The sequence below is a fragment of the Quercus lobata genome, chromosome 8 (genome assembly GCF_001633185.2).
Source record: "Quercus lobata isolate SW786 chromosome 8, ValleyOak3.0 Primary Assembly, whole genome shotgun sequence".
Classification (NCBI taxonomy): Eukaryota; Viridiplantae; Streptophyta; class Magnoliopsida; order Fagales; family Fagaceae; genus Quercus; species Quercus lobata.
The window spans coordinates 18,338,574-18,366,169 of NC_044911.1; the positions used below are offsets into that span (position 1 = coordinate 18,338,574).

The window sequence follows — 27,596 nt, forward strand, 5'->3', positions numbered from 1 at the left end:
AAACACAAACCCAACAACCCAGAAAACCCAACAACCCAGATCGCGCGATCGCGATTTCGCCGGCGGATCGCGATCTCGCCGGCGCGATCTCGCGAAGGCGAGATCGCGATCAACGTCGCGATCTCGCGACGGCGCGATCTCGCGACGGCGCGATCTCGCGACGGCGCGATCTCGCGACGGCGCGATCTCGCATTCGCGAGATTGCGATCGACGCTTCGCGAGATTGCGATCGACGCTTCGCGAGATCGCGCCGTCGATCGCGATCTCGATCCGGCGCGATCTCGCGAAGGCGAGATCGCGATCAACGGCGCGATCTCGCGAACGACGCTTCGCGAGATCGCGCCGTCGATCGCGATCTCGATCCGGCGCGATCTCGCGAAGCGTCGATCGCGATCTCGCGAACGCGAGATCGCGCCGTCGCGAGATCGTCGATCCGCCCGGCGAAATCGTCCGATCGCGCGCGATCTGGGTTGTTGGGTTTTCTGGGTTGTTGGGTTTGTGTTTTCCTCCTTCCCTCGCGCGCGCGCGCTCTCTCTCTCTCTCTCTCTTTTTCTGGAAATCGTTTGAAGCGAAAATAGAGACGGAAATTCATTTCCGTGGTCAAACCCTTTTTTTCTCAGTCAACGGATTTCAATTTCCGGAAAATAGAATTTTCCGGACCAACCAAACACACCTATTTTCCGGAAAATCATTTCCGGAATCAGTTTGAAGTCGAAACAAACGCAGCCTAAAGTAGGCGATTCTAGTTATGTCTCCCCTTGTCCTGCACTGCATTGACCTGAAAAGCAAGTCCAAACAATTGCTTCCTTACTTGCTTCTACATTTCTTAGTTTCTTCCAACCAAAAGTTTAGCATTTTTAGCAAGAACGGTTGCTTCGGATTATCTTCTTGGCTACTCATGTGTTTTTTTTTTTTTCTTTGTAAGAGCAGTAGCATGACTACAGTCAATCAGTCTAAATTCTAAACATTTGTTGCTAATTTGGGGATTTGGCTTTGATGAGGATAAAATAAGTGGACTAGGGTGATGGGACATGTTTCGCCGTCAGTATTTCTGAAGAGCGGACGGCGTTATAGAGTGAAGGAACTCCACATATAGTACCATAAAGCTGCTCGACATCCTGAAGCTGACGGTGCTTGATTTGACGGAACAACATAGACTGACGATGTCAGTCATTGAATGCTTGATCACCACGTTTACGTGTATAAGTAAATAACTTGCTCCCCACGCTACATGAAACCTAAGGACTCCTATATGGAAAGAATCCCGCAAAATACGCCTAAGGAGACTCCTATAAGGAAAAGACTTCTACTCCAAGGAAAAGGGGGCAAGCCCTACTACTATAAAAACCATGCTCCCTCACAAACCAAGGTACGCATAATTGACCCTCTCTAGCACTCTAGAGCAGTGAGAATAATTCTGAATTGACCTTCGGAGGGTGTTTGGCTGGTGCCACACCGGTATTCTCTACTAGGTCCTTTCTTTTCATTTTGCAGGTGCCGTTTGTAGTGCGCGAGAACTATTCAGCTTACTGGTGGTATCTTCGGCATCATCAGTTGGCGCCGTCTGTGGGAACCGCGTAGTGTAAAGTCATATTACCGCTTCCCACACAAAAGTCACATGGGGCTCACCGGCTTAATGGCAACCACTAACGACATTTAAGAAGAAGAACCACCCACGACCGCCTTTGAGAAGCGAGTCAAGACTCTCGTCGCGGCCGTGGAACGCCTCACCCGACAAAACCGCGACCTAGAAGAGCAATTGCGCCAAAAGAATGCTGCACCAGACAACCAAGGAGCAGATCAAGAAGGAACCAGCGTCGATAGAAGAAACCAGGAGGGACCCCAGGCCAGCAACGCCCTGAGTAAACCAGAACGACATAACATAAGCATCCCCTCCCTCGCAGAAACCACTTCGCCACTTATTATCGCGGAGATGCAGGCCATGAAGGAGCAAATGGAGGTTATGATGAACGCTCTCAAGGGGCGAGTATCAAGCGATCTTGACGAACTTGTCAACCGAACTGACTCGCCGTTCACCGCCACCGTTAACTCCTACCCTTTACCGAGTAAGTTCCGCATGCCGCAGATAGACAGTTATGACGAAGTCAAGGACCCACTGGACCACTTGGAGACCTTCAAGACCCTAATGCACCTTCAAGGAGTAGTGGACGCCATCATGTGTAGGGCCTTCCCTACAACGCTGAAGGGCGCAGCGAGAATATGGTTCAGCCGACTGACACCGAACTCCATCAGCACCTTCAAAGAGCTTAGCGCTCAGTTTACCACACACTTCATTGGAAGCCATCGGTACAAGAAGTCTATGGCTTGCTTGATGAGCATGAAGCAGTGAGAGGATGAAACTCTAAGAGCCTACATATCCCGATTCAACAAGGAGGCGCTCTCGATCGACGAAGTCGACGATAAGATACTTGTTGCGGCATTCACAAATGGCTTGAAGAAGGGTAAGTTTTTGTTCTCCCTATACAAAAACGACCCAAAAACCATGTCAGAAGTACTTTATCGTGCCACAAAGTATATGAACGCTGAAGACGCGCTCTTAGCCCGAGAAGAGAGGCCTAGGAAAAGAGAAAGGCAAGAAGAAACTCGGCAGGACCAAGGACGAAAGAAGACAAGAACAGGAGACCGAAGGGACGAGAGGCGCCCTAAGCCCCTGGGAGGAAGATTCACGAACTTCACTCCGTTGACAGCCCCGATAGATCAAGTCCTTATGCAGATCAAGGACGAGGAGGCTCTGACATTCCCGGGAAAGCTAAAGAGTGATCCCAACAAACGTTCCAGGGATAAATATTGCCGTTTCCACCACGACCATGGTCATGATACGGCTGATTGCTATGACCTCAAGCAGCAAATTGAGGCCCTTATTAGACAAGGAAAACTGCAGAAATTCGTTAGCAAGGAGAAGGTGGATCCTCCTGCACAAGACCAACACCCTCGACGGGATAACGAGTGACCGAGTCCCTCGATAGGGGACATAAGGATGATCGTAGGAGGAACGACTGTTGCCGGGTCATCTAAGAAGGCCCGCAAGACCTACCTTCGGATGGTACAGAATGTTCAGTTGACGGGAGTCGTGCCGAAGATAGCATGAAGAGAAGGCCCCATAATCGGGTTCTCAAAAGAAGACGCACGACGCCTTCACCATCCACATGATGATGCAATAGTCATCAGCTTGCGGGTGGAAGAATACAACATGCACCGAGTGCTGGTCGACAACGGCAGTTAAGCAGATATTTTATACTACCCAGCATTCCAACAGATGAGGATCGACAGGGAGCGGTTGGTTCCGACAAATGCCCAGCTCTTTGGCTTCGGAGGGAGCCTGGGTATTCCCTCTAGGTGCGGTCACATTGTCCGTAATTAGGAGGTGATTACCCTCAGCAGATAATCAGGGACGTGACGTTCTTGGTGGTCGATTGCTCGTTTGCCTACAACGCTATCATCAGACGACCCACGCTTAATTCATGGAAGGCGGTAACTTCCACCTACCACCTGATGATTAAGTTCCCAACCAACTACGGAATAGAGGAGCTACGCAGAAGTCAGATGGCCGCGCGCGAATACTACATGGCCATGATGGAAATGGAAGATCAGGTTCAGGCTTTAAGCATAGAAGAGCACCAGATAGTAACAGAGCCAGTAGAAAAGTTAGAAGAGATACCTTGACAGTTCCGATCCTGGCCGAACGACCAAAATTGGAACACTCGCTCACCCCGCTATCCATCAGGAACTCATTACCTTCCTCAGAGGCAATCGAGATGTGTTCGCCTGGGGTCATAAAGATATGCCGGGGATAGATCCTTTAGTCATGGTGCACTAATTGAACGTATCGCCTGCCTTTCCACCTATCCGACAAAAGAAGAGGATGTTCGCCCCCGAGCGAGACCGAGCCATAGCAGAAGAAGTTCGAAAGCTACAGGAAGCAAACTTCATCAAGGAAGTGTACTATCCCGACTGGTTAGCAAATGTGGTAATGGTCAAAAAAGCGAGCGGGAAATGGCGGATGTGTGTGGACTTTACCGACCTTAATAAGGCCTGCCCCAAAGATAGCTACCCCTCCCCAGAGTCGATGTACTTGTAGACTCAACGGCCCGACATCAGTTGCTGAGCTTCATGGACGCTTTCTCAGGGTACAACCAAATCAGAATGTGCGAACTGATCAAGAAAAGACGTCTTTTGTCACCAGTCAAGGCCTCTTCTGTTACAAAGTGATGCCCTTCGGCCTGAAGAACGCAGGAGCAACATACCAAAGACTAATGAATAAAATGTTCGCACGACAGATTGGGAGGAATGTCCAGGTTTACGTGGACGACATGCTAGTAAAGCGCCAGAGGGAGGAAGATCATCTGGCAGATCTTAAAGAAACATTCGACACGCTTCTCTCCTTCAACATGAAGCTCAATCCAGAAAAATGTGCCTTTGGAGTTACGGCAGCAAAGTTTTTAGGATTCATGGTGTCCCAAAGGGCAATTGAGGCAAACCTGGACAAGATCCGGGTGATCATGGAGATGACACCACTGAGGAATGTGAAGGAGGTGCAAAGCCTTAACGGAAAAATAGCAGCACTAAATAGATTCGTATCAAGGGCAACGGATAAGTGTCTACCCTTCTTCCGAACGCTAAAGAAATCTTTCGAGTGGACTGCCGAGTGCCAGCAAGCATTCGAAGAATTGAAAGCTTACCTCTCCTCTCCACCGCTGCTGAGCCCGTCACAGCCAGGAGAGGAGCTTTTTCTCTATTTAGCCGTTTCCCTTGCAGCTGTGAGTGCTGCCTTAGTCAGAGAAGAAGAAAAAGTACAAAGGCCCGTGTACTATGCAAGCCGAGCGCTTCGCGGTGCTGAAGAAAGATATCCACCTATGGAAAACCTCGCCTTTGCGTTAGTGACGGTAGCCTGCAAGCTCAAACCGTACTTTCAAGCCCATACGGTAAACGTTCTGACCGATAAGCCGTTACGACGGGCAATGAGCAATCCCGAAGCTGCGGGTTGATTGGCATTGTGGGCTATAGAACTGAGCGAGTTTGATATCTAGTACCGCTTGTGAATCGCCATCAAGGGACAGGTCGTCGCAGACTTCTTAGCTGAATTCACCCATGATGAAGACAAGGGGGTAGAAGAGTCCCCTCATTGGAGCATATATACGGATGGATCGTCCAACAAACAAGCCGGAGGGGCCGGCATTGTGCTAATATCGCCCGAAGGAGACGCCATTGAATATATAGTCCGTCTCGACTTCCCCACTACCGACAATGAATCGGAGTATGAAGCGCTGATAGCAGGGCTCGACCTCGCCAAAGCAGCAGGAGCCGCAAGGGTAGTCATCTACTGCGACTCTCAGGTCATCACTAACCAAATAAATGGAGACTACGAGTGCAAGGGTGAAAGGATGAAGAAATACCTTAATGAAGTAAGGGCAAGAGTGGATGACCTGGAAGCTAAAGTTGTCCAAATTCCTAGAGGAGAAAACGAACGAGCCGATCGCCTCGCAAAGGCCGCTTCAGCAGAACAAATGGTCATCTTGGGTAATGTACTCTCTTTCATTCAGCTTTCTCCGCTAATAGATCCCAGCAACGTGCAGGAAATATGCTCTGAAAACAGCTGGACCACGACGATAGTCTCATATTAGAAAGACGGGGTCTTACTAAACGAGAAGGAGGCCGCAAGGAAACTTAAGATCCGAGCGGCGAGGTTCGTCATGATAAAAGACGTCCTGTATAAAAGAGGCTTCTCCTGACCATATTTGAGATGCTTGGGTACGGAAGAGGAAGATTATGTCATGAGAGAGGTACATGAAGGAATCTGCAAAAACCACTCAGGATCTAGATCATTGGTACACAAGCTTATACGAGCAGAGTACTATTGGCCCACCATGCAGAAGGACGTCGAAGCCTACATCAGGACCTGTGACAAATGCCAAAGGTTCAGCAATATCATTAGACAACCAGCCAAAGAGCTGACCCCGATGACGGCCCCATGGCCATTCGCGCAATGGGGGTTAGACATTATGGGACCCTTCCCTATAGCAGTACGACAGCTGAAGTTCTTGGTGGTTGGCATTGACTACTTCACAAAGTGGGTGGAAGTTGAAGCATTGGCCACAATAACAGAGAAGAACATGCGAAGCTTTGTTTGGAGATGCATCATATGCAAGTTTTACATTCCTAGAGTCTTTGTCTCGGACAACAGAAGGCAATTCGACAACGACCCCTTTTGGGATTTCTGCTCACAGCTAGGAATAAAGAACCACTACTCCTCCCCCGCCTACCCTCAAGCTAATGGCCAGGTCGAAGTAACGAACCGATCCTTGCTCAAGATTATCAAGACTCGACTCGAGGGGGCAAAGGGTATATGGCCCGATGAATTGCCGAGCATATTATGGGCATACAGGACGACGGCAAGGACACCTACAGGAGAGACACCATTCCGACTGACGTACGGAGGCGAAGCGGTCATCCCAGCAGAAGTTGGGCTCACAAGCTACAGGGTGCACAACCACGATGAGAAAAAAAATGACGAGGCTATGTGACTATAGCTCGACCTAGTAGACGAGATCAGAGTAGCAGCAGAACAAAGGCTCGCTAGGTACCAGGACCACATAACCAAACACTACAACTCTCGGGTCCGACACAGGGACTTCCAAGTTGGAGATCTTGTTCTTAGAAAGGTCATGGGCTCCGCTAGGGACCCTACCCAAGGGAAACTCGGCCCCAATTGGGAAGGACCTTACAGAGTTACGTCGTGGCAGAGGAAAGACACATACCATCTAGAGACATTGGAAGGAAAGAAACTACCACACTCATGGAACACCGAGCACCTACGAAAGTATTACCAGTAGGAGTGACAGCATGAAGATCAACCCTTTTTTTATTTCCAGCAAACTTTAGTCTCACTTCTCAGAATTATCATTTACTTTAGTTTTTTTTTTTTTTTTTTTTGCAACAATACTTTTTTTAGCCCAAAGGGCAAGATTTGGTTTTAATTACTTTTATTTACAAATGCATGGCAATAAGAGGAGTTTATTCAAAATTGCTGATGTATCTATTTTAGAAATCTACGGCTTAGAATCCACAGAATGGGCAACTAAGTTCGTAAAAGTGAACAAACCAAACGACCAAGTCCATAACACACGGACTAAAAAGCTGATGGTCCCATAGATGAAGCAATTATCATGTGGACGGGATCCTAAAACCAACGGACCCACTAAGATGAAAAGATCAACAAAAGCTAAGGCCAAAAAGCTGACGGTCCCATAGATGAAGTTATCATCATGTAGACGGGGTCCTAAAACCAACGGACCCACTAAGATGACAAGATCAGCAAAAGCTAAGGCCAAAAAGCTGACGGTCCCATAGATGAAGCTATCATCATGTGGACGGGGTCCTAAAACCAATGGACCCACTAAGATGACAAGATCAGCAAAAGCTAAGGCCAGAAAGCTGGCGGTCCCATAGATGAAGCTATCATCATATGGACAAGACCCTCAAACCAAAAGATCTACAAAGATGACAGTCATCAAGGCCAAAGCTAAAAAAAAAAAAAAAAAAAAAAGCTGACGGTCTTAAATGGTGAGGCAATCACCATACGGATAAGAAAAATTAACGGTCTCACCAGACACGATCGGGCCGATATGGAGCCCACGGACTTGCACTAAGCCCGTAAGATGGCTAAAATTTTTTTTTGAAGATTGACGACCATTAAACGGTGCGACCAACCAACGAAGTTGTCAACCGACGGGCTTCAGCAGACGGAACAGATAACTGGACGGTCACCAAGCTGACGGGGCTTGGAAAATAATAAACAAGGCCGAAAATCCAACAGGAAACCCATAAAACAAATGAGGTAAGAAGACTAGGCACGAAGTCATGTCGACAGAGTCTTCCAATAGTTCGAAGAACTAACGGGTTCCTAAACAGACGGGAATTTTTACCAAAATTTCGTCTAGGGCCATCATCAATAAAGAGATATAAAAGCAACGGAAATAAACGCATACACAACTGTATATAAAAAAAAGCCCGAAGAAAACCAAAAGGGCACTTAAACATTGTTTAAAACTACAATTGTTTGCCAAATGTTTAAAATGTAACGATTGTTTACAAAATAAATACACGGCTAAAATGCAAAATAAAAACTAAGCAGCAGGAACGTCAGCAGGGTTGCCGTCAGCTTGATGGTCCTCAATATCCACAATCATGGTTGGAGAATCAGAAACAGCAGGGTTAGCAGCAGGCTGAGCTAGGACTACACTATCGTCATGCTCCGGAGTAGGATTAGGCTGAGGAGAGCCGTCATCTCCATCATCCATGGTAACCTAGACAAATCCAACTCTGGGAAGGCCGACGCGACCTGTCGAAGGCAATCATTGAACCCAGTGCCATAATATCCGGCACATGAGTCGATAAAAGACTGCGACACTTTAAAGTCTCTGATCGCATCAGCCCCCGCTGTCTGCAACTTTTCGCCCAGATCCGTCACCTCTCCCTGGAGCTTGTCCTTCTGATGGGTGACCTCCGTCAGCTTCTCCTTAACTTCCTGCAGCTCCTGGTTGAGGATACAGACGGCTTCCTTGTACTGAGTTTGCTGATTCAACAGGTTCGTGTTATGTTTACGAACTCGGGTGACGACCCCTTCCTTCGCCACACAACGGTCACGAAGGGCCTTAATGCGCACCAAGGCCTAAAGGAACATATCCGTCAGTCAAAAAGTATACCAAAACAAAATAAAGCTTGTTCAACCAAAAATATAATAAATATACCCTGGTGAGATCGAAGAGGGCTGATGCCCCTAAATCCTCCGTCCCCACCTGGTCACAAGGATCAATGTCCGTTGGTTTTATTAAGGATTCAACCTCCCCGACGGCATATTCCTTATGGGTCAGGAGGCGGCAGGGACCCTTGCTGACGGGACTAGTGGAAGTCATTACCTCCTTGCCCGCGCCATGGCTAGGCTTCGGAGGGGATTTTTCCTTTAGTGGTTCGTCTCTAGGAGAGACGGCAGCCTTTTTTGAGGGACGGCTGTCACTCCCGTCGGGCTTCCTCTTCGTCACCTTAGCGATGGCCTTGGGGGTTGACGATGCCTCCCCCCCCTGCCTCCTTAGCCTTCCTCTCCTTCTTCTGAAGAGCTGCGGCAGCCTTTATCCTTTGCTTCGCGGATTCCATCTCTACAACACAAAAAAGACTGTTAGGGCAAGGGACGAAGGAATGAAACTGACGGGGAAAATAAGAGTCTACTCACATTGACGTGCAAACTCTTCCAACCTTCGAGCTGCCGCTGACGGTTCTGGACCCCCATAGTATAAGTGAAGGGTGTCAAGGGTGATCAAATCCCTGCACTTACGGTCTTCCAAAGGGATTTCCAGAATCCGTTGGGTGAACTCCTCTTGCTCGTCAGTTATGTGCGGACGGGTATAGGCTGAAAGAAACAGAAGCAAGTGTTAGTAGCGTCACTTCAAAAAAAAAAAAAAAAACAAAAGGAACATAGTTGACGGGATTAACCTGAGTCCCTGACAAAGGCCCAGGTGTTGTCAAAATAGCCGCGGGGCATCGTTGCCCACTCCTCCTGACGGCAAACCCAATCCGTCCCCTCAACGAAAAAATACCTACTCTTCTAGTTCCTATTGGAATCTGGCATGTCTGACACAAGCCATAACCCTTTTTCCCTGGCATTGAAGTGATATGTCCCCTTAGACGAGGCAATATGATGGGGCCTATAACAATAAAAAAATTCGCCTAGCGTAAGCTGACGGTGTCGTCCACTAAAACTACCCCACAGGATTTTAGCTCCTATGAAAGTCCTCCAAGCGTTTGGGGCAATTTGGGTGATGGATATGCCCAGGAAGTCAGCAAGTTGACGGTGTAGAGCCGTCAAAGGCAACCTCAGGCCCGCATCAAACATGGCATCATACATGCCAACGTCAGTGGTCCTCTCGGAGTAACACCTCTCATTCTCACTAGGGAGACGGATTGGGATGTGGTCTAGGATTTGGTAACGAATACGCAACTCCCTAAAAACCTTACCACTCATCCTAGGCAAAAATTTGTTAACGGCCCAATCCTCAGGGAGAATGAAGGGACGGTTATCTGTGGGACCCTCCGAGGTTCCTTCACTAGATCCCTTATCCCCGTCTCTATTGTCTCCGTCAACATCCATTTCATCCCCGTCGTTTCCATCCCCTCTTACCTCATCCTCATCTCCCTCAGCGAAACTCTCATCGCCGTCAGGAGATTGGGCTGACGTTTCTCTCTTTGACGGAACTGAAAAGTCCTCTGACTCAATTCCAGAACCAAAGGTCTCGTCGTAGCCCGCTCCTTCGCGGACTGATGACTCCTCACAAGACGCGTCACTTGACATCTGACTACCTACAAGTGACGGATTCCATCTAAGTACCTAGACTGACGTCCTCACTAATGAGGCAAAAAAAAAAAAAAAAAAAGAAGAAGAAGAAGAAAGAAGAGAGGAGATGAAAACTTACTGATATGGTGGCCTTCTGGATGGCTCTAAAGACATCGACGGATAAGCTGACGGAAGTAAAGCTAGCGAAAAGTGGGCGACGGTCTCTCTCTCCAAAAGATCAGCGGGGTTGAAATAGTGGAAAATGAGGGGGAGGTGCTGTTTATATATGGGAAAAAAGGCGCGGAAGACGAAGCGACACCTCATCAGAAGCAGAGCCAATAGAAACGAGCCACCTGTCCAAAGCATTAAATACACAGATCCATGCGAACAATATCCCTGCCTCTTTGGAAAGTAAACTCCATAACCAGTCAGTATAAAGACTGACGGAGGTATGGAGTAGGGGGCAAGTGATGAGGATAAAATAAGTGGACTAGGGTGACGGGACATGTTTCGCCGTCAGCATTTCTAAAGAGCGGACGGCGTTATAGAGTGAAGGAACTCCACATATAGTACCATAAAGCTGCTCGACATCCTGAAGCTAATGGTGCTTGATCTGACGGAACAACATAGACTGACGACGTCAGTCATTGAATGCTTGATCACCACGTTTGCGTGTATAAGTAAATAACTTGCTCCCCATGCTATATGAAACCTAAGGACTCCTATATGGAAAGAATCCCACAAAATACGCCCAAGGAGACTCCTATAAGGAAAAGACTTCTACTCCAAGGAAAAGGGAGCAAGCCCTACTACTATAAAAACCATGCCCCCTCACAAACCAAGGTACGCATAATTGACCCTCTCTAGCATTCTAGAGCAGTGAGAATAATTCTGATTTGACTTTCGGAGGGTGTTTGGCCGGTATCACACCGGTACTCTCTACTAGGTCCTTTCTTTTCATTGTGCAGGTGCCGTTTGTAATGCGCGAGGACTATGCGGCTTACTGGTGGTATCTTCGGCATCATCAGGCTTCGTTTTTGGAGAGAGAGGACTGGTAAGACCTTGGATGGGATTTTGCATATGAAATTTGTTTTCTTTTTATTTGGTTTTAGATATTTATGTGATTAGATTAGACGACTCATGCTTTTTTAACTAGTTTGTAATTTTTTTATGGACTCTAATATATTCTCTATTTATTACCAAGATGAGTTTCCTCACAAGCCTTACACAGAGGACAGCTGTGAGAAACAACAATGTCCCTCATAGGCACAACATTCACCAATGATTTTTAATGCTAAAACTATGATCTTGCAGGGGATCTTAAAGCTTTCAAGTTCTATACCAGGCCTTGGGATGTAACAAAATCCCACCCAAGCCTCCTAAGAACCTAACTTAGTATAAGGCCAGAATACTTCAATAGAGTTTGGCAAAGGTGTGTCATACACGGATAATACTAGTTGCTGATTCCAAGATCAGAGGTCTTGTCCATCTGATCAGTCACACAAGCAAGTTTCTCAGCCTCTGTGCCTTCGTTCCCAGCTCTGAACTGGGCAAAAGAAATGGTCAATTGGAATGTTAGTACCATCCCCAGTCCCCACTTAACCTCAGTTAACTGTGTCCCTCTAGACCAAAGGATACTCCTAGATTAAGAAGAAATATTGGTAAATCTACACTCAAGGAGAGTGTTGTAATTAAAATATTTTTTGTTTAAGAGCATCATTCATGAAAAAAAAGGTAGGCTTGGCAACAAGCGTCCAAAAGTGGTGTACATTTCTGAACTACTAAATATATAACATGGATCACGGATTTATGCAGTAATTAAGTTATATCTCAAAAAACTAAAAAAGTTCCGGTGTACCCTGGAAAGACGCGGTCTATATCTCTGGATCTAATGTTTAGTGATTGTAGATATCTTTTGTAGATATTCCTATCACCAAGATGTCACCACAATTTTCTCCCTGCTTCTATGTTCTTTCTGTGTTACCAACCAGCCTTCTTTTTGGGTGAGTATTCATCAAGATGTTAGGCATAATTAAATTGGATTAAGTTTATATTTTTATGCATTCATTATTTTTTTTTTCTTGTTCTATCTTTACATATGATTCCACTTTGGTTTTTTTCATCACAACTTGATTGGTTGTATAGTCATTCTCAAAAAACGACTAGTGTAATCTATTAATTGTCTCAATAGACAGAGCAAATCAATCTTCAATAGTCCGTTAATGAGTTCCATCCAACTATTTGTTATGTTGAATTCGCCATGGGCTCAGTTCCAATTGATCTGTATGCTATGGAGTGTTTTTTATCCCTTTTTTTTTCCGTCACCAACCAACAGACTTGTTTTTGTTGATATTTTGATCAAATGGGTCTGGGATTTTGAAGGGGATTAGAGCTAGATACGGAAGAATCTAAAATGTCATATGGATATTGAGTGTGTTAGTGTGCGAAGGTAGATGGTGAGATTGGATAGGTGATCGGCTTGGATTTGGCGTTGTGGTTTGGGAGTTGTCGTTGTGTTGTCTGTACATATTTTTTTAATTGGCTACTTCAATTTTTTTAATGTAAGTAGTCTCCTCTTAATACAATTTTTCTTACCTATCAAAAAAATTAACAAGTTTCTCAATGATTCTATCATGATCTAGAATATGCCCTATGTTCTTTTGCCTTTTCTTTCTTTTCCCCCCTTCTTGGTCGCTTTTTCATCTGCACTGCCACAAACTTTCTTGCCATCAAGTTCTAACCTTTTTCACTTTCCACCCGTATTTTTGGTATGAGTGTCTTTGTTTGTGTGTCTATGTTACTTTCTCTAATCTTAATCTCCAACCCTGTGCTTAATCAATACACTTGTTGGCCAGAATCTAGCAGTACTATTTTGCTCTGCAAAAGAGACCTCAATTTTGTTAAACTTTTCCGTAAGGTACAAGCCTTTGCATGGTAAAAATGAAATTTTTGTGGACTGTTATCTTCATTACACCTGTCCAAGGGTGGGAAAGTGAGAATGTTCGGTTATTATTCTGTGCAATTGGTGTTCATGTAGCTCATTACCATTGCCAATTCTGGTTGCATGTTGGTCATGCTTAAACGTACATCTTGCCCCTCCAGGGAAACATGATATGCTTCAAAGAAAGGAAGGCTACATCTCATGTTCCAAAATTCCAATGGTTAGGTTAAGAGTTTTGTGCCAATTGCCACAATGAGCACTAGTGAAGCAATTTTTGAAACTACTAAATATTTAAATTGAATGATGGTTTCATGCAGTAAATAAGTTGTGTTCTGTACATATTTTGTTTAGCTACTGCATTCTTCTTGCATGAAGCGTAGACTTAAAGGCTTCACTCACATTCTGCCTTTTCTTTTGATTGAGAGTGAAAGATTGATATGGGGATTTGGGATTATATTTCCTCTACAAGCAATTCGGCGATACAAAACGCACCTGATCTAACGGCTGTGAAGGGGTGGTGTTCGAGCTCTTATGGTTACAGCCGGGCTGCTGTTGCCAAGGTTGATGACGCTGTTAGGACGAAGGTGATCCAGTCCATGCAAGACGAGGAAGTCCGTTCCAAGATCGGTCAGATTGCCGCCAACTTCGCTAAAAGTGCCACGGTTCTTGCTTGCAAGGAGGGCCTCAAAAGCATCCCAGGTCTATCGCTACAACTACCACACTCCCTCCCCCCCCCCCCCCCCCCCCTCTTAATTTTGTTATGCTCCGTAAAAATATATATATATATATATATTGCTTAGTTTTGATCAATTTATAAATAGTTCTAACTTGTCCATAATGATTAATAAATAATAATAATAATAATCCTAGTTCTTGGTACTTTAGTGAGATTAAATAGTATTAGATATAATCAAGAATTTAGCATTAATATAGTGAAGTAAGAACATTATTTTGAATGTATACTGTATAGACTCAAATTTGAATGAAAATTGATAAATATTAAAAAAATCAACTAAAAAAATTCTAGAGATAACAAGATTAAAATTTTTGTTGAAGAGGAGGAATTGGGAAAGAGAGTTACATATTCTTGCCACAGCATGATATAGGGCAGTGGTATTATGCGCTTAAAAGATATTCGATAATCGATATAGAGTGGTATTGTGCGCATGAAAATATTTGATATACAATGGGATTCTGCCAATAGTTACAATATTCAATATTGCACTTGTTGATAAAATTTGATAAAAATTACTTTTAGGTTGGTGCATTTTGCATTTGTTGATGCATGTACATTTACTTTGTGTTCATGAAATTTTTCTCCACTATTTATGTGAGAATGACAAGCTGCAAGGGAGAACTCTTTACCCATTCCTATATAAAGGATTAGTCAATCAAATAATAGATAGTAATTAGTTTGTCAAACAACCTATTTTCATCACCATCATTACTCTACATACATTTGGTTATATGGCGCTAGGCATTTTCCACCTTTATAAACATTGTTGAAGTGAAAATCCATTAGGTTATTTGATAATTCGATTGTTAAAAGTGGGGGAGGGGGACTTGAGCCTTGGTTTTCCTCATAAAGGAGATCAAGAAATGCCACTAAACTACAAGGTTTTTGGGTGAAAAATCATTAGGTTCTTCTATCTTACCTTTTGCTACTTTTTGGTTTCTTGATTAGCATATATACTTATGTTACCGTTCTTCTCATGGAATTACATGGTGCTTTCGAGAAAGATATGGTCTCTACTTATCATGGATGAATTAATACGCTATAATCTCTTATCACAATATGATCAAAGTATCATATAAACATGCACTTCCTCTTCTTATTAAGTCACTTATCCCTTTCAACAACCATATAAATCTCCTGAACTTAAAATTCACAACACATGGGATGTCTAGTGGTTTTTTGGCTTTATGGCTAGACTCTTTATTTTCACAAAGTGCTTAGCCACCATGTTTATTTTTCTAGGATTTCTTGGGTTACTTCATTAAAAAAAATTACATGTTGAACATGTCAATTTCCATTCTTGAACGCAATACACCCATATTTCAACTTCTCAATACTTGAAGGATAATGTATTACACCCTTTTAATTCTTAATTGTATGTATATAATGAAGCGAGAACTTTAAATGAATCCAATAATTTTGATTTTAGAAAACTACTTTTGTGAAAAGGCCTATTTATCATAAATATCAAGTTCACAAATATCAAATCAATTGGATTTATACAAACTACACCAATTTTAAGTGAAATATTATTTTTATTTGTTTTGATTATTCAAAAGTTGGGGGAGGGTAAATTTAAACACTGGATGTCTCCATTATAAACACCAAGAATTGTCAATTGAGCTACAAAGCTCTTGGCATCTCAAATGAAATACTTATATGCTTAGTTTTTGGAATTCATATGTCATTAAGTAAAATATCCTTCATGGCCATTATCATAATTCCTTGATTAATAATGTAAATGATGAGATTCACATGTGTATGTAGAGAAGATATTCAGAGTACATTATTCATTAACACAAATGTACTATAACCCTCTCACCAGATATTCATACAAGATGTCAGCATTCACATTAAGTTTGAATTGCATTGAATACTTTGCTACAAGCCTTGTAGCAACTGAATCATATTAAAACAATTTGACCACCATTTATATCAAGATTGGAATTGTGTGCTATGGGACAGATTATTATTTTAGTCTTTTGTATGAGTAAAATAAGTTTACATATGATCCAAGAGAACCAAATCCTTATTATCCTACCACATATTGTTCTTTTGTCATAATCTTCTTGTGTTTCTACTGTATTTGTAGGTGGATCTTCATTTTATAAGATTGTTTTGCAATCTCTCCATAACGAAATAAAGTCTGGGGGTAATGAAGTTGAGACAAAGGCATTGCAAGCTAAGATAAGCAAAATAGAGGAAGAAATCAAAGAATGCAAGAAATTAATTGGACGAGCAGAGATACATAAGCCTTTTGTAGATTTCAAGCCAGAGAAGATCTCTTCCTTCAAATCAAATGTGGATATAAAACCAGAGGATGTGATCAGAGTCTTCATGATGAAGGAATCTATAGGTAGGCAATTTTTGGATGATTTGATAGTTCCTACCGTCATAATAACTAGGAAGAATTCTAAGTAGAAGGCAATTTCATTTCAAGGAGACACGATGGGTGGAGTGATGAAATAATTGTTAACTATTGGGATAATAAATATTTGTATGTCTTAGGTTTTGTGTAATTATTTTGGGAACCCCTTTCTCATCCTCTTTTGGTGTTTGTTTTGAGTTGTGGCAGAATTGAGTGTGATTAGGAATGATATATGCTGTTAAATATTGGAGTGATGAATTTATTATTAAGTATTTGGATGTCTTAGATTTTGCAATTTTGTGTAATGATTCTTCTCTCTCTCTCTCTCTCTCTCTCTCTAAACCACCTCTTTAGCCTTTGTTTCGATGTGGCAAAATTGGGTTATTAGGAATGATTTGTGTTGTTAATATACTAATCTTTAAGGCTAAATTTGCAAACCACACCTTTAAAGTTTGGGGGTGTTTGGATTATATACCCTGAAATTTCAGAATTTAAATTTTACCCTTTGAAGCTCTATTATGTTTCCATTAGCTACCCATCCAACCATATTTTTTGTTAAGTACCACAAACTTGCCACGCATGCTTAGTTTGTCCAATAAAATGATGCTCCCATTATTTTTGTAGCCTAAAAAAATTTAAGTTATTAAATAATTTAAAATGACATGGTATAATAAAATGATGTCATCATTTTATTAGATGAATTAAATATGCATCACAAGCTTATGGAGCACTTAATAGAAAATATTGATTGGGGGCTACTAATGCAAACATAACAAAATTTCAAGGAGTAAAATTCAAATTCTAAAATTTTAGAGTGTAAAATCTAAACACCTTTAAACTTTAAGGGGGTATTTTGCAACATGAATATGAATAGCTTTAAAAAAATATACAAGAATAGAAAAATTAGTACAATCTCATTTAAGAATATCTTTTGATAAGTTTTGTTGCGAGCAATATCATAAAATTAGATGAAAATTTTGCAAATGAACAAGAAATTCATTAAAAAAGTTAGAAGATAAAGGAATGGTATTATATGAAGATAATAACAAAAAACAATAATTATAATGAAGTTCAAACATGTAACATAGCAATTCTTGATTATATAAAAGATTAGATTCATTTTTAAATACATGTATTGTCCACAAAATTTTATTGACAATGCGCGTTATGGTTGTTTATGTAGAAAGAAAATTAGCTAAACTAAAATTTGATAAAATTTTACTTAAGATTGATTATGAGAGGAAAAAAAAAACTCAATTTTAAGGACTAAAACTGTACTTTAATCCATTTATTTTAAGTAATTTTTATTAATCGCATCACGCATTATGGGTTTATCGCTAACAATGTGCAAGAAGAAGAGAGAAAGACAGGTTACAAAAGAGGCTGAAAATGAAGCAAATACATGAAAGCAGAACATCAATAAGCTTTGAGGAAAGAAAATCATAACACACTGATCGATCGTAACAGGGAACGAAAGAAAGATATATAGGAGTATAAAAAATCTCAAGCTATTTCATTTCTACCATGTAAATCAATGTCCGGAAACTTGGATAAATATCAATATTTGATTAGTTACTTTTATAAAACACAAGCACGTCATCCAATTTTTGACCTCCATTAAATCAACATTACCCCACCATGGCAATTAATTTCCCAGCATCTTCCACTAAAGTAGGTGACTCCATTTATATATGTCTCCCCTTGTCCTGCATTGCATTGATCTGAAAAGCAAGTCCACACAATTTCTTCTTTACTTGCTTCTACATTTCTTAGTTTCTTCCAACCAAAAGTTTAGCATTTTTAGCAAGAACGGTTGCTTCGGATTATCTTCTTGGCTACTCATGTGTTTTTTTTTTTTTCCTTCGTAAGAGCAGTAGCATGACTACAGTCAATCAGTCTAAATTCTAAACATTTGTTGCTAATTTGGGGATTTGGCTTTGTTTTTGGAGAGAGAGGACCGGTAAGACCTTGGATGGGATTTTGCATTTGAAATTTGTATTCTTTTAATTTGGTTTTAGATATTTATATGATTAGATGACTCATGCTTTTTTTTTTAAAAATTAGTTTGTAATTTTTATGAAGGACTCTAATATATTCTCTATTTATTTTAGCTTCTTTTTTGCCTAAAAAAATTCATTTATGTAAAAGAAAAGTTGGCCTTTCTTCTATTTACTAGATCACCACTTGATTCCCCAGCCTGCTTATAGTTTTAAAATAAAATTGACAGGAAAATTGTTCTGCTAGGGTTGTCAATTTTGAGAAAGGAACCCCCCCTCCCGCTCCCCACTCCCCCCCGCCCCTTTTTTTTGGGATGGACAAAAACTATTTTATAATGAAGATTTAATAATATTTTGATATTAAGACATTTAAAATTAGTTATTACTTGTTACTTGATGGAAGAAGACTTTATATGTCATAGTACCTTTGTGCATCTTTAAATTTATGAAAAAAAAAAAAATACTATGAAATGAATGGTTTCCTTTTTCTTTTCTTTTTTTCTTTTTTTGAGAAAAAAGTGGTTTCCATTTGAAAGCAAACAGAGTGAACAATTTCTTTCTGTGTCAATTTGATTCCTTTAAAGCTATCTCTTTCTTTCTCTTCCATGTGATTTTTCTTGTATTGGTACTTTCTCCCTCTTTTATACAGTTTTCTCATATTGGTACGTTAGTTTTACCAACTTCACATATTGGACTTAGAAATACACCGATCAGCTTGTTGTGCTCTAATCTCGTTGCTATATGTCCACTTTCAGGTTCTTCTATGATATATCTGATCAAGATCGTGAATGACAACAATCAAACTCCGAGGCTTGTTTGTTTAAAATTTGCTTCCTTACTTGCATCATATGATCAACTTGAGTACATTTTGTGCTGCCAAAGTGTGTTCTTGACAGTTTAAAAGACTTATGTCACTGATGCCTCATTGTTAAAGGTAACCGGTCATCTTGAATTTTATTTCTCTTTCTGAATTATAACCATCGTCTATGCCATTTAATCCAACGCCCACATATGCTGTATCTCTTAGGCCATTACCAAGTTTTTGAATGCCATGGAGATGAACGATATCTAGAAGCAGATTTTTAGGACAATTTGGACATTACCCAGTTGCAAAACGGACCTTGAGTAAAAGACAACAGATATATTATAAACAATATTCAGAAAACTATATGAGTTTGGGGGCCAGGTGAGCATTCCTCCAGTCACACGTGAGGACCCTCATTGACTAGTGCATGCTTAGCTAATTCTGTAGCTGCAATGTTACAAGATTTTCCACTATATTTAAAAGACAGAAAAAGGTTTCCACTTTTGTTTTCCTAAGCTTTTTTTTTTTCCCCAAATGGCACAGTTGTGTATGACTTGTGTCTTGCTTAGACTCCTTACCTATTGTTTAGTTTTTGTAACACTTGATGCTTCTGCTTTAGATTTTATTGATTCTTTGACTACAAACTTCACTGTTCTCACAAACATACATATTTTGCAATTTACAGGACGGTCTGTGGCCTCTTATTATCTCCTCTGCTTCAATTAGTGTGTATCCTTTCTTGAATCAGAGTCTATCAAGAAGTGTATGCTTTTCAGACCAGGTATGTACTTTTTCCTTTGCAGCTGTTAAAATGGAGTTTTAGTTTCTTGCATTCAATAAGATCTAAATTTCTCATCTATCAAAAATTTCTACATGCTCAATTTCTTGATAGTCCTTCCTTCACATCGTATGTTGCACTCTCATAGAAAATACATATTGGAAATTGTTTAGGATTGGAGTATGTTAGCAACCAACTCTCCTCTTTTCCTACAGAGCATAATCTCAATGGACAAATATTGATGGTCAACTCCTTGAGGATCCAACACTTTATTGCAAACTCATTGGCTACCCAATGTATTTAACAATTACTAGACCTGACATAATTTATGCCATCAATATTCTTAGTCAATTCATGGCAAGGCATCGTAAACCTCATCTTGATGCTGCGACTTGTATTTGTTGCCTCAAAGGTTCCCCCCAGCTCAAGGCATTTCATTATGGAAATATCAGCTCATTGTGACTAGATGGGCTAGTTGTCCTATGACTCACCATTCTACCACCACTTATGGCATTTATATTGGTGACAGCCCCATTTCTTGGAAAACCAAGAAACCACCACTATTTCTCTTTCTTTCTTTTTTTTGGTTAAATCCAAATATAGTCATTGCTAAGGCTTGTTGTGAGTTGACTTGATTACATTATCTATTCACTAATCTTGGCTTTCCTCATTGTAAGCCTACTAAACATTACAGTGCAACAACTCTGCAAATTCAGATTGTTGCCAATCTAGGGCATAATCTAGCTCAAATGCCGTATCCTTTGTGAGAAATACAACAAGGTTACATGAAAACCACTTATATCCCCTTTAAACATCAGCGTGCAGGTATTTTCACGAAGGCATTGGGCATAGATCAATTTCAATTTTTACTTAACAAGTTAGGCATTCTTAATTTACATGCTTCAATTTGAGGGGAAGTGTCAAGAATATTTCTAGAAACAATTCAAATCAATCATAATTTAGTTACATAATCACAGCTACAATTAAAATGTTACGAATAATTTCAACAGCTCTAATTAATTTTAATTGTGAACAAACCGCTACACTTAAATGCTTCATTATAGGAAATCATTAGAATTAATTATACATGGTCAATTACTTGAGTTTTGGAAATTATTGTCAGGATCATGTAATTATGGAATCGGTACTGTACTTCCTTCTATCAAATTCTTCATAGGGTTTGACTCCAATGGGTCATGAGCCAAAAAAACAAAAGGGTAGTGAAATTTGGTGGTAGATATGGGAGTATGACTTAAATTCTTGGATTTGTTTGTTGCCGAGTTCAGAATCTTTCAGTGTCATGGCTTGTTTCTTCTATCCTTATATTTTTCCATTTCAGCTCTTTCCTCCCTCTTTTTATTCTTTGCGTTGTAAAATTTTATGTTTAAAGAAAATTTTGAAAAAAATATAAATACAACCATATATTACTTGTTCGACTGTTATATTCTTTGTCTGGAATTAAAGAGCTATTAGTACTACAAAACAAAATCTGGAGGTTCATATTGACTCCATATCAAAAGTTGGGGACTAAATTGTATGCATCTTTTTTTTTTTTTTTTTTTTTTTTTTTTTTTTGGTTGTTGTTGTTGTTTGTTTGTTATTCTTCTCTTTCAATATGCCTGATCAACATCTTGGGTGCATCTATCATGCAGGGTCTTTCCAATGGAGATGTTAGGTTCGATTGTTGGAAACATAATATCTTTAGTAGGAAAATATTGCAATTATCACATAGAGGCTGATGAACATGTGAAGAATCTCAAGAGAAAATCAGAATTATTAGAAAGCCGGGAGGAAGACATAAAATCAAAATTGGATTTAGAACTTCACCCAGGAAAGAAACCAAAGCAAGAAGTTAAACTTTGGCTTCAAAATGTAGAAAAAATTAAGGATGACATAGACATTGGACAGGAACCTGCCAGATGGATGTTAACCTCACATATGCAGAGAGGAGAACGAGCCTTTAAGAAGACAAAATTGGTGGAAGAACTTTATCAAGCTGGTGATTTCACTGATGGTTTGGTTATTGATCTGCCCAAATGCATTGGGAAAATGATGCCACCACCGACCTTAGTGGGAGAAAGCACAGCCCACAGAACAAAGGAAGATATTTTGGCATGCTTGTTAGATAATGATGTTGGAAAGATTAGTGTTTATGGCATGGGTGGCATTGGCAAAACGACTGTCATGAAAGAAGTTAATAATTTCTTTTTAAATGAGTCAAACAAATTTGAAAGTGTAATTTGGGTGACTGTATCAAAGGAATTTGATCTTATCAAACTACAAAATGACATTGCCTGCAGGTTGAAATTAGAACTCCCAAAGTTTGAGGATGAAATAATAAGGGCAGCAGAGTTATACACAGCATTGAAAGATAGGAAGTATGTGCTAATCCTAGATGATTTGTGGGAAGCATTTGCTCTTGAGGATGTAGGAATTCCAGAGCCTACTTCAACAAATGGATGCAAATTAGTATTGACGACTTGCCTTCTTGATGTTTGTCGAGGAATGAGTTGCAAAGAGATCAAAATGGAGCTACTTTTGAAAGAGAAGGCACGAAAGTTGTTTTTAAATAAAATGGGTCATGATGTTTTTAATATTCCAAATTTGAAACATATTGCAGAAGAGGTTCTTAAAAGTTGTGCTCAGTTGCCTCTTGCAATTATAATGATAGCTGGAAGTTTCAAAAGCTTATTTCATGATTTTGAGTGGAGGAATGCATTGGAAGAGTTGAGGACATCAGTACAGGGGTCTAACAATATGGAGGAGCAGGTACTTCAGACACTTAAGTTCAGTTATGAGCGATTGAAAGAAGAAAAACTTAAACAGTGTCTGCTGCATTGTGCACTATACCCTGAAGACTTTCAAATTAACAAACGAGAGTTGATAGAACATTTGATTGATGAGGGAATTATTGCAAGAATGAAGAGTAGAGAAATAGCTTTTGATAGTGGCTACTCGATATTGGAGAAACTTGAAAATGCTTGCTTATTAGAAGGTGGAAGTGATAAATATTATGATGATAAGGAAAAGTTTGTGAAGATGCATGATTTGGTAAGAGACATGGTTCTGCAGGTTGCAAGTCCTGAATTTATGGTAGAAGGTCACTTGGATTTTTCAGCTGAAGGAAAATGGAGAGAGAATCTCGTAAAGGTTTCTTTGATGTACAACAAAATATCAAGAATTCCTTCTAATGTATCACCAATTTGTCCTAACCTTTCAACCTTGTTGCTACAAGGTAACTGGTCAATAGAAAATGTCCCAGATTCTTTGTTTGAGCATTTGCATAGGCTCAAGGTTCTTGATTTATCATATACTGCTATTGAATCTCTGCCGATTTCTATCTTTAGCTTGGAGAATCTTGCTACATTAAGGCTTAGAAGGTGTGGAAACTTGAAGCAGGTGCCTTCATTAGCAAAACTTACAACATTGAGGAAGTTAGACCTTGGGGAAACAGGAATTACGGAAGTACCTAATGGTTTAGAAATGTTGGTCAACTTGGAATTCCTCGATCTGAACGCATATGAACTAAAAGTAATGCCACTTGGGATTTTACCAAAACTTTCTCATCTACAGTACCTCAAGGTTTATTGGGGTTCGAAGGCAACAGTAGTGAATGAAGAGGAGATGGCAAGCTTAAAGGAATTGGAGACTTCTGCAGGCAGTTTTGATGATGTGGACAAGTTCAATATGTATATCAAATCCTTGGAGAACAGGCGACTTTCATGTTACCAAATTCAAGTGGGGATGCGGGGGGATGGCCCCTACGTATTTTTTATACCTTTATTTGGCTTTATTGGCAAAAAAGTAATTTTCGAAAACTGCAATTTAAAAGGAGGAGATGAGTCCTTAGTGCTACTGGAAGACCTACAATTCCTAGAAATCGGAAGATGTGACGATTTAAGAAGTTTATGTGATGTTCCATCTTTGAAGCATACAAGTAAATTACAACGCATAAGTGTAGATCGGTGCGAAGGAATAGAGCACGTTCTTTCTTTTTCTTCTTCTTGTACCCTTCCTCTTCTTCAAACTCTCGAGACATTAGAGCTTGTGTGTTCGGATAGCTTACGAGTCTTGTTTAAGAAAGAGAGAGCTGCATCGGCATGGGTCCCATCTGACACCTTTTCCCGTCTCAAAATAATTTATATAAGCTTCTGTTCTAAGATAAAGAAGTTGCTTCCGCCTGGGTTGCTGCCACACCTGCGCAACCTGGAAGAGATTCATATCGACTATTGTTTGGAAGTAGAGGAAATAATAGGAGAAGCAAGTGATGAATTTGAAGAAAAAAAGGAGGAAGGAATGGACACTACCAAAATCACTCTCCCCAAATTGAGGGTTTTACAATTGCATGACCTATATGGACTGAAGACCATTTGTAGTAGCAGTAAAGTAATAGTTTGTGATTCTCTTGAATGGATTCAGATATGTAGCTGTCCGAAGCTGAAGAGACTCCCTCTCTCTCTGCCCCTTCTTAGTAATGGACAACTATCTCCTCCCCCTTCTCTTAAAAAGATTTCAGCAAGAGAAGCGTGGTGGGAATTGCTAGAGTGGGACTGTCCTAACACTAAGAATGTCCTTCAACCCTTTCTTTTGTAGTAGCTAATTACGAAGCACGGGTATGTCTCTCTCTTCACTCTCACAATCAATTTGTAGTTTTCGTACTTTATCTTCCTATCTTTTCTCTAATATATTTCTGAAATTCCCTTTAATGCCCCTGTTACGTCTAGACCAACCATCTATTAATCATATCTTCCCTGTAAGTAAGACCAAATGTGTATGTGCTCTTTACTTCCTTGTCAGTCTTGTAAAATTGGTTTCACAAGTGGTTTTATTTTCCCGTTTTGGTTTGATATAGGATTGGCTGACAAACCAAAGCTGACATGAAATGAAATGTTTCTATGGTGTGTGCAAGTGCCAACAAGGAGAACTTCACTCTCAAACGTAATTTTTTTGTGATTTTATTCTTATTTGCTATTTATAAACTCTGTTATGTTACGAAGTTGTGTTCCTCTTCGACTGACTCCCACAATCTTCTGTAATAATTGATCTATTGTAAAATCATCTATTGTAATGAGATTTTAACTAGTCATCAATTTTTCATGTGCTCAGTTTCGTATGTTTCACATTTTGCTACTTTTTGTAATTATTGTATTTTTTTTCTTTCTTTTTTTTGGGGGGGAGGGGGATTGGGTGTATAAGGGTTGATATATGCTTGTGTACTTATTTCTGTCTTCAATTATTAAGGTACATGGTAGAAAAGTTTTTTTGTGTGGAATGGGTTCCTTCTAGATTTGTTGCATTGTTAAATGTGAGAATTATGTACTAGCAATCAATTTAAATGATGACGAATAGAATTTAGGGAATTACTTGGAATTTGAAACCTTGTATTGAGTGTTTTTATTTTATCCCTTCCATTTGGTACAGTAGTCAAAATAAACAAGAGCAACAAAGAAGAACAAAATAGCAGTGCAGAACAAAGTCAGTAGATGACTCAGACCACATTAAACTGTCTTCTAGATCACACTATATTCATAAATCTACTAGAACCTAGGTTTGAACATGGAACTGCACCCTCTAATCCCACATAGAAGTTGCATCCCTTCAGTACAAGTAGTCAAAACTCAAAAGGAGCACAGAGTGGGGCCTTCCCCCAAACCTAAAGTTAAAGCTTCCTTGACAGCCAAGCATAATGTCAGTCTTGGAGTCAGCAACCTAACTGCCAGCTATCATATTTCCACCTTCCCTGTCTTCCCCAACAAAACTGAACCTCTTCTAAGCACCGTTGCTTACTTTATATGCAGCATCCAGCATAAGCAGCTGCCACCCAACGCAGTCTTTATGCAAAAGCCTATTGCAAACCAGCTCACTTGAGCTCAAGCCTCAGTTATTGCAGCAATCCCCTGCCTGCATTTGGATGACTTATAATCTTCATCAGACAGTAGTTGATGAAACTATATCACCTTCCATGGCTGCCTTACATCAGAATTTCCATAAAGACCAGATAGTAGCTACAAAGATTATAGAAAAATCATCTAAAAACACATCTTTCAGCAGATTGCTAGTCAACCAGGCCGAGACACACCCAAGCTCTAATGTGTTTAGGAAATATCCACTAGGATTTGTTGATACAGAACCAAACCACACTACCCGAGCCAAAGGACATATAATTCAAATATGATCAAGAGTTTCCTCATGATGAGCCTTACACAGAGAACACAATGTCCCTCCTGTTGAGTTGAGCTCCCAGAGGCACAACATTCACCAAGATTTTCTAAAGCAAAAAATGTAATCTTGTATGGGATCTCAAGCTTCCAGATTCTATCCCAAACCTTGGTATCTAACTAAGAAGCTGACTTAGTGTATGGCCATAATATTCTATCCTACTGTCCAAGTCTAGAGATTGGCTGCTGCAGAATAGGCTAGTTGCTGATTCCACTACCAGAGCCAGAGGTTTTGTCCATCTGATTAGTCACACAATTAAGTTTTTCAGACTCTATTTCTTTGGTCTCAGCTCTGGAACTAAGCCAAGGAAATGGTCAATTGGAATTTTAGTGCCAGCACCAAGTCCCCACTTAACGTTAGTTAATTATGTCCATCTTCACTAACAGATACCGTTCCAAGGTTAAGAAGAGCTATTGGTAAATCTACTCTCAAGTGGAGTGTTGTAGGGAAGTAGAGGAAATAATAGCAGAAGCAAGTGATGAATTTGGAGAAGAAGAAGAAGAACAACAACAACAACAAAGAGGAGGAAGGAATCGCACTACCAAAATCACTCTCCCCAATTTGAGGGTCTTGTATTTGTGGAAGCTACAGGAACTGAAGACAATATGTAGTAACAGTAAAGTAATAGTTTGTGATCCTCTTGAAATAATTCAGACATATGATTGTCCGAAGCTGAATAGGATCCCTCTCTCTCTGCCCCTTCTTAATGGACAACTATCTCCTCCCCCTTCTCTTCAAAAGATTAGAGCACAATGGGAATCACTAGAGTGGGACTGTCCCGACACTAAGAATGTCCTTCAACTCTTCTGCACTGAGCATAGGTTTTCCTGACTTTGGATGTCTCTCTCTTCACTCTCACATCTTTGATTTATCTTTTATGGACTTGTCAATCAATTTGTAGTGTTTACTTACTTTTACCTCCTTATTTTTTAAATCCCTTTAATTCTCCCAACCAGCTATTAATCACATCTTCTCTGTAAGACAGACCACATAAGTATGTATATATGCTTTATACTTGTAAAACTGATTTCACCAACGGTTTCTTTTCCTGTTTTGGTCTTATATAGGATATGTAGCCAAGTTAAAGCTGACATGAAATGTTTCTGTGGTGTGTGCGAGTGAGATTGCGAGCAAGGAGAACTTCACTCTTAAAAAGTATTTATGTGTGATTTTATTCCTCGTCTTCTTATTTGCTTATTATTATAAACTCTGTTGTGTTATGAATGTGTGTTTCTCTTTCCATAAGTTGAACAATCTTCTGTAATAATCGATACTCTGCGTAATTTGTGTTGATACTCACTTTCTGTTTCTCTTTGCTCTGTTGGCTTGTGGAGAAAAATAATACAGAGAAATTTTTTATGATGTGTATGTTTTGTTCCTAATTAATCTTTTGCACCTAAATTCGGT

General features: G+C 40.4%; 2 protein-coding genes across 11 annotated transcripts; both read left to right on the plus strand.

Annotated features, from left to right (window-relative positions):
• Positions 1 to 742: 742 nt before the first annotated feature.
• On the plus strand, positions 743 to 16,680 carry LOC115955188. 4 transcript variants are annotated; one of them, XM_031073245.1, is made up of 4 exons: positions 743 to 990; positions 11,374 to 11,399; positions 13,710 to 13,985; positions 16,115 to 16,680. In XM_031073245.1, exons 3-4 carry the CDS (start codon positions 13,724 to 13,726, stop codon positions 16,441 to 16,443), a joined length of 591 nt encoding a protein of 196 aa, XP_030929105.1. In that variant the 5' UTR covers positions 743 to 990; positions 11,374 to 11,399; positions 13,710 to 13,723; the 3' UTR covers positions 16,444 to 16,680. The 4 variants fall into 4 exon arrangements, with proteins under 4 accessions (XP_030929105.1, XP_030929106.1, XP_030929107.1 ...); XM_031073246.1 differs by having other exon boundaries at positions 13,718 to 13,985; XM_031073247.1 differs by lacking the exons at positions 743 to 990; positions 11,374 to 11,399 and adding an exon at positions 11,916 to 12,348.
• A 1,422-nt stretch (positions 16,681 to 18,102) lies between these two features.
• LOC115958266 (probable disease resistance protein At4g27220) lies at positions 18,103 to 27,551 on the plus strand. 7 transcript variants are annotated; one of them, XR_004084492.1, is made up of 7 exons: positions 18,103 to 18,350; positions 19,143 to 19,321; positions 19,415 to 19,573; positions 19,878 to 19,973; positions 21,623 to 24,741; positions 24,823 to 24,908; positions 27,257 to 27,551. XR_004084492.1 is itself a non-coding variant. In XM_031076675.1 (6 exons), the coding sequence occupies exon 5, from the start codon at positions 21,633 to 21,635 to the stop codon at positions 24,561 to 24,563; it is 2,931 nt and encodes a 976-aa protein (XP_030932535.1). In that variant the 5' UTR covers positions 18,103 to 18,350; positions 19,143 to 19,321; positions 19,415 to 19,573; positions 19,878 to 19,973; positions 21,623 to 21,632; the 3' UTR covers positions 24,564 to 24,583; positions 27,257 to 27,551. The 7 variants fall into 7 exon arrangements, 1 of the variants encoding a protein (XP_030932535.1); XR_004084494.1 differs by having other exon boundaries at positions 21,623 to 24,723; XR_004084491.1 differs by having other exon boundaries at positions 21,623 to 24,583.
• Positions 27,552 to 27,596: the final 45 nt, after the last annotated feature.

What these genes read in the sequence shown, in the direction of transcription:
- LOC115958266 (XM_031076675.1), top strand. Translation starts at nt 21,633, where the DNA reads ATGGAGATGTTAGGTTCGATTGTTGGAAACATAATATCTTTAGTAGGA.
- LOC115955188 (XM_031073245.1), top strand. Translation starts at nt 13,724, where the DNA reads ATGGGGATTTGGGATTATATTTCCTCTACAAGCAATTCGGCGATACAA. An exon ending in GGGCCTCAAAAGCATCCCAG is followed by an intron (nt 13,986 to 16,114) that starts GTCTATCGCTAC and finishes CTGTATTTGTAG; the next exon opens with GTGGATCTTCATTTTATAAG.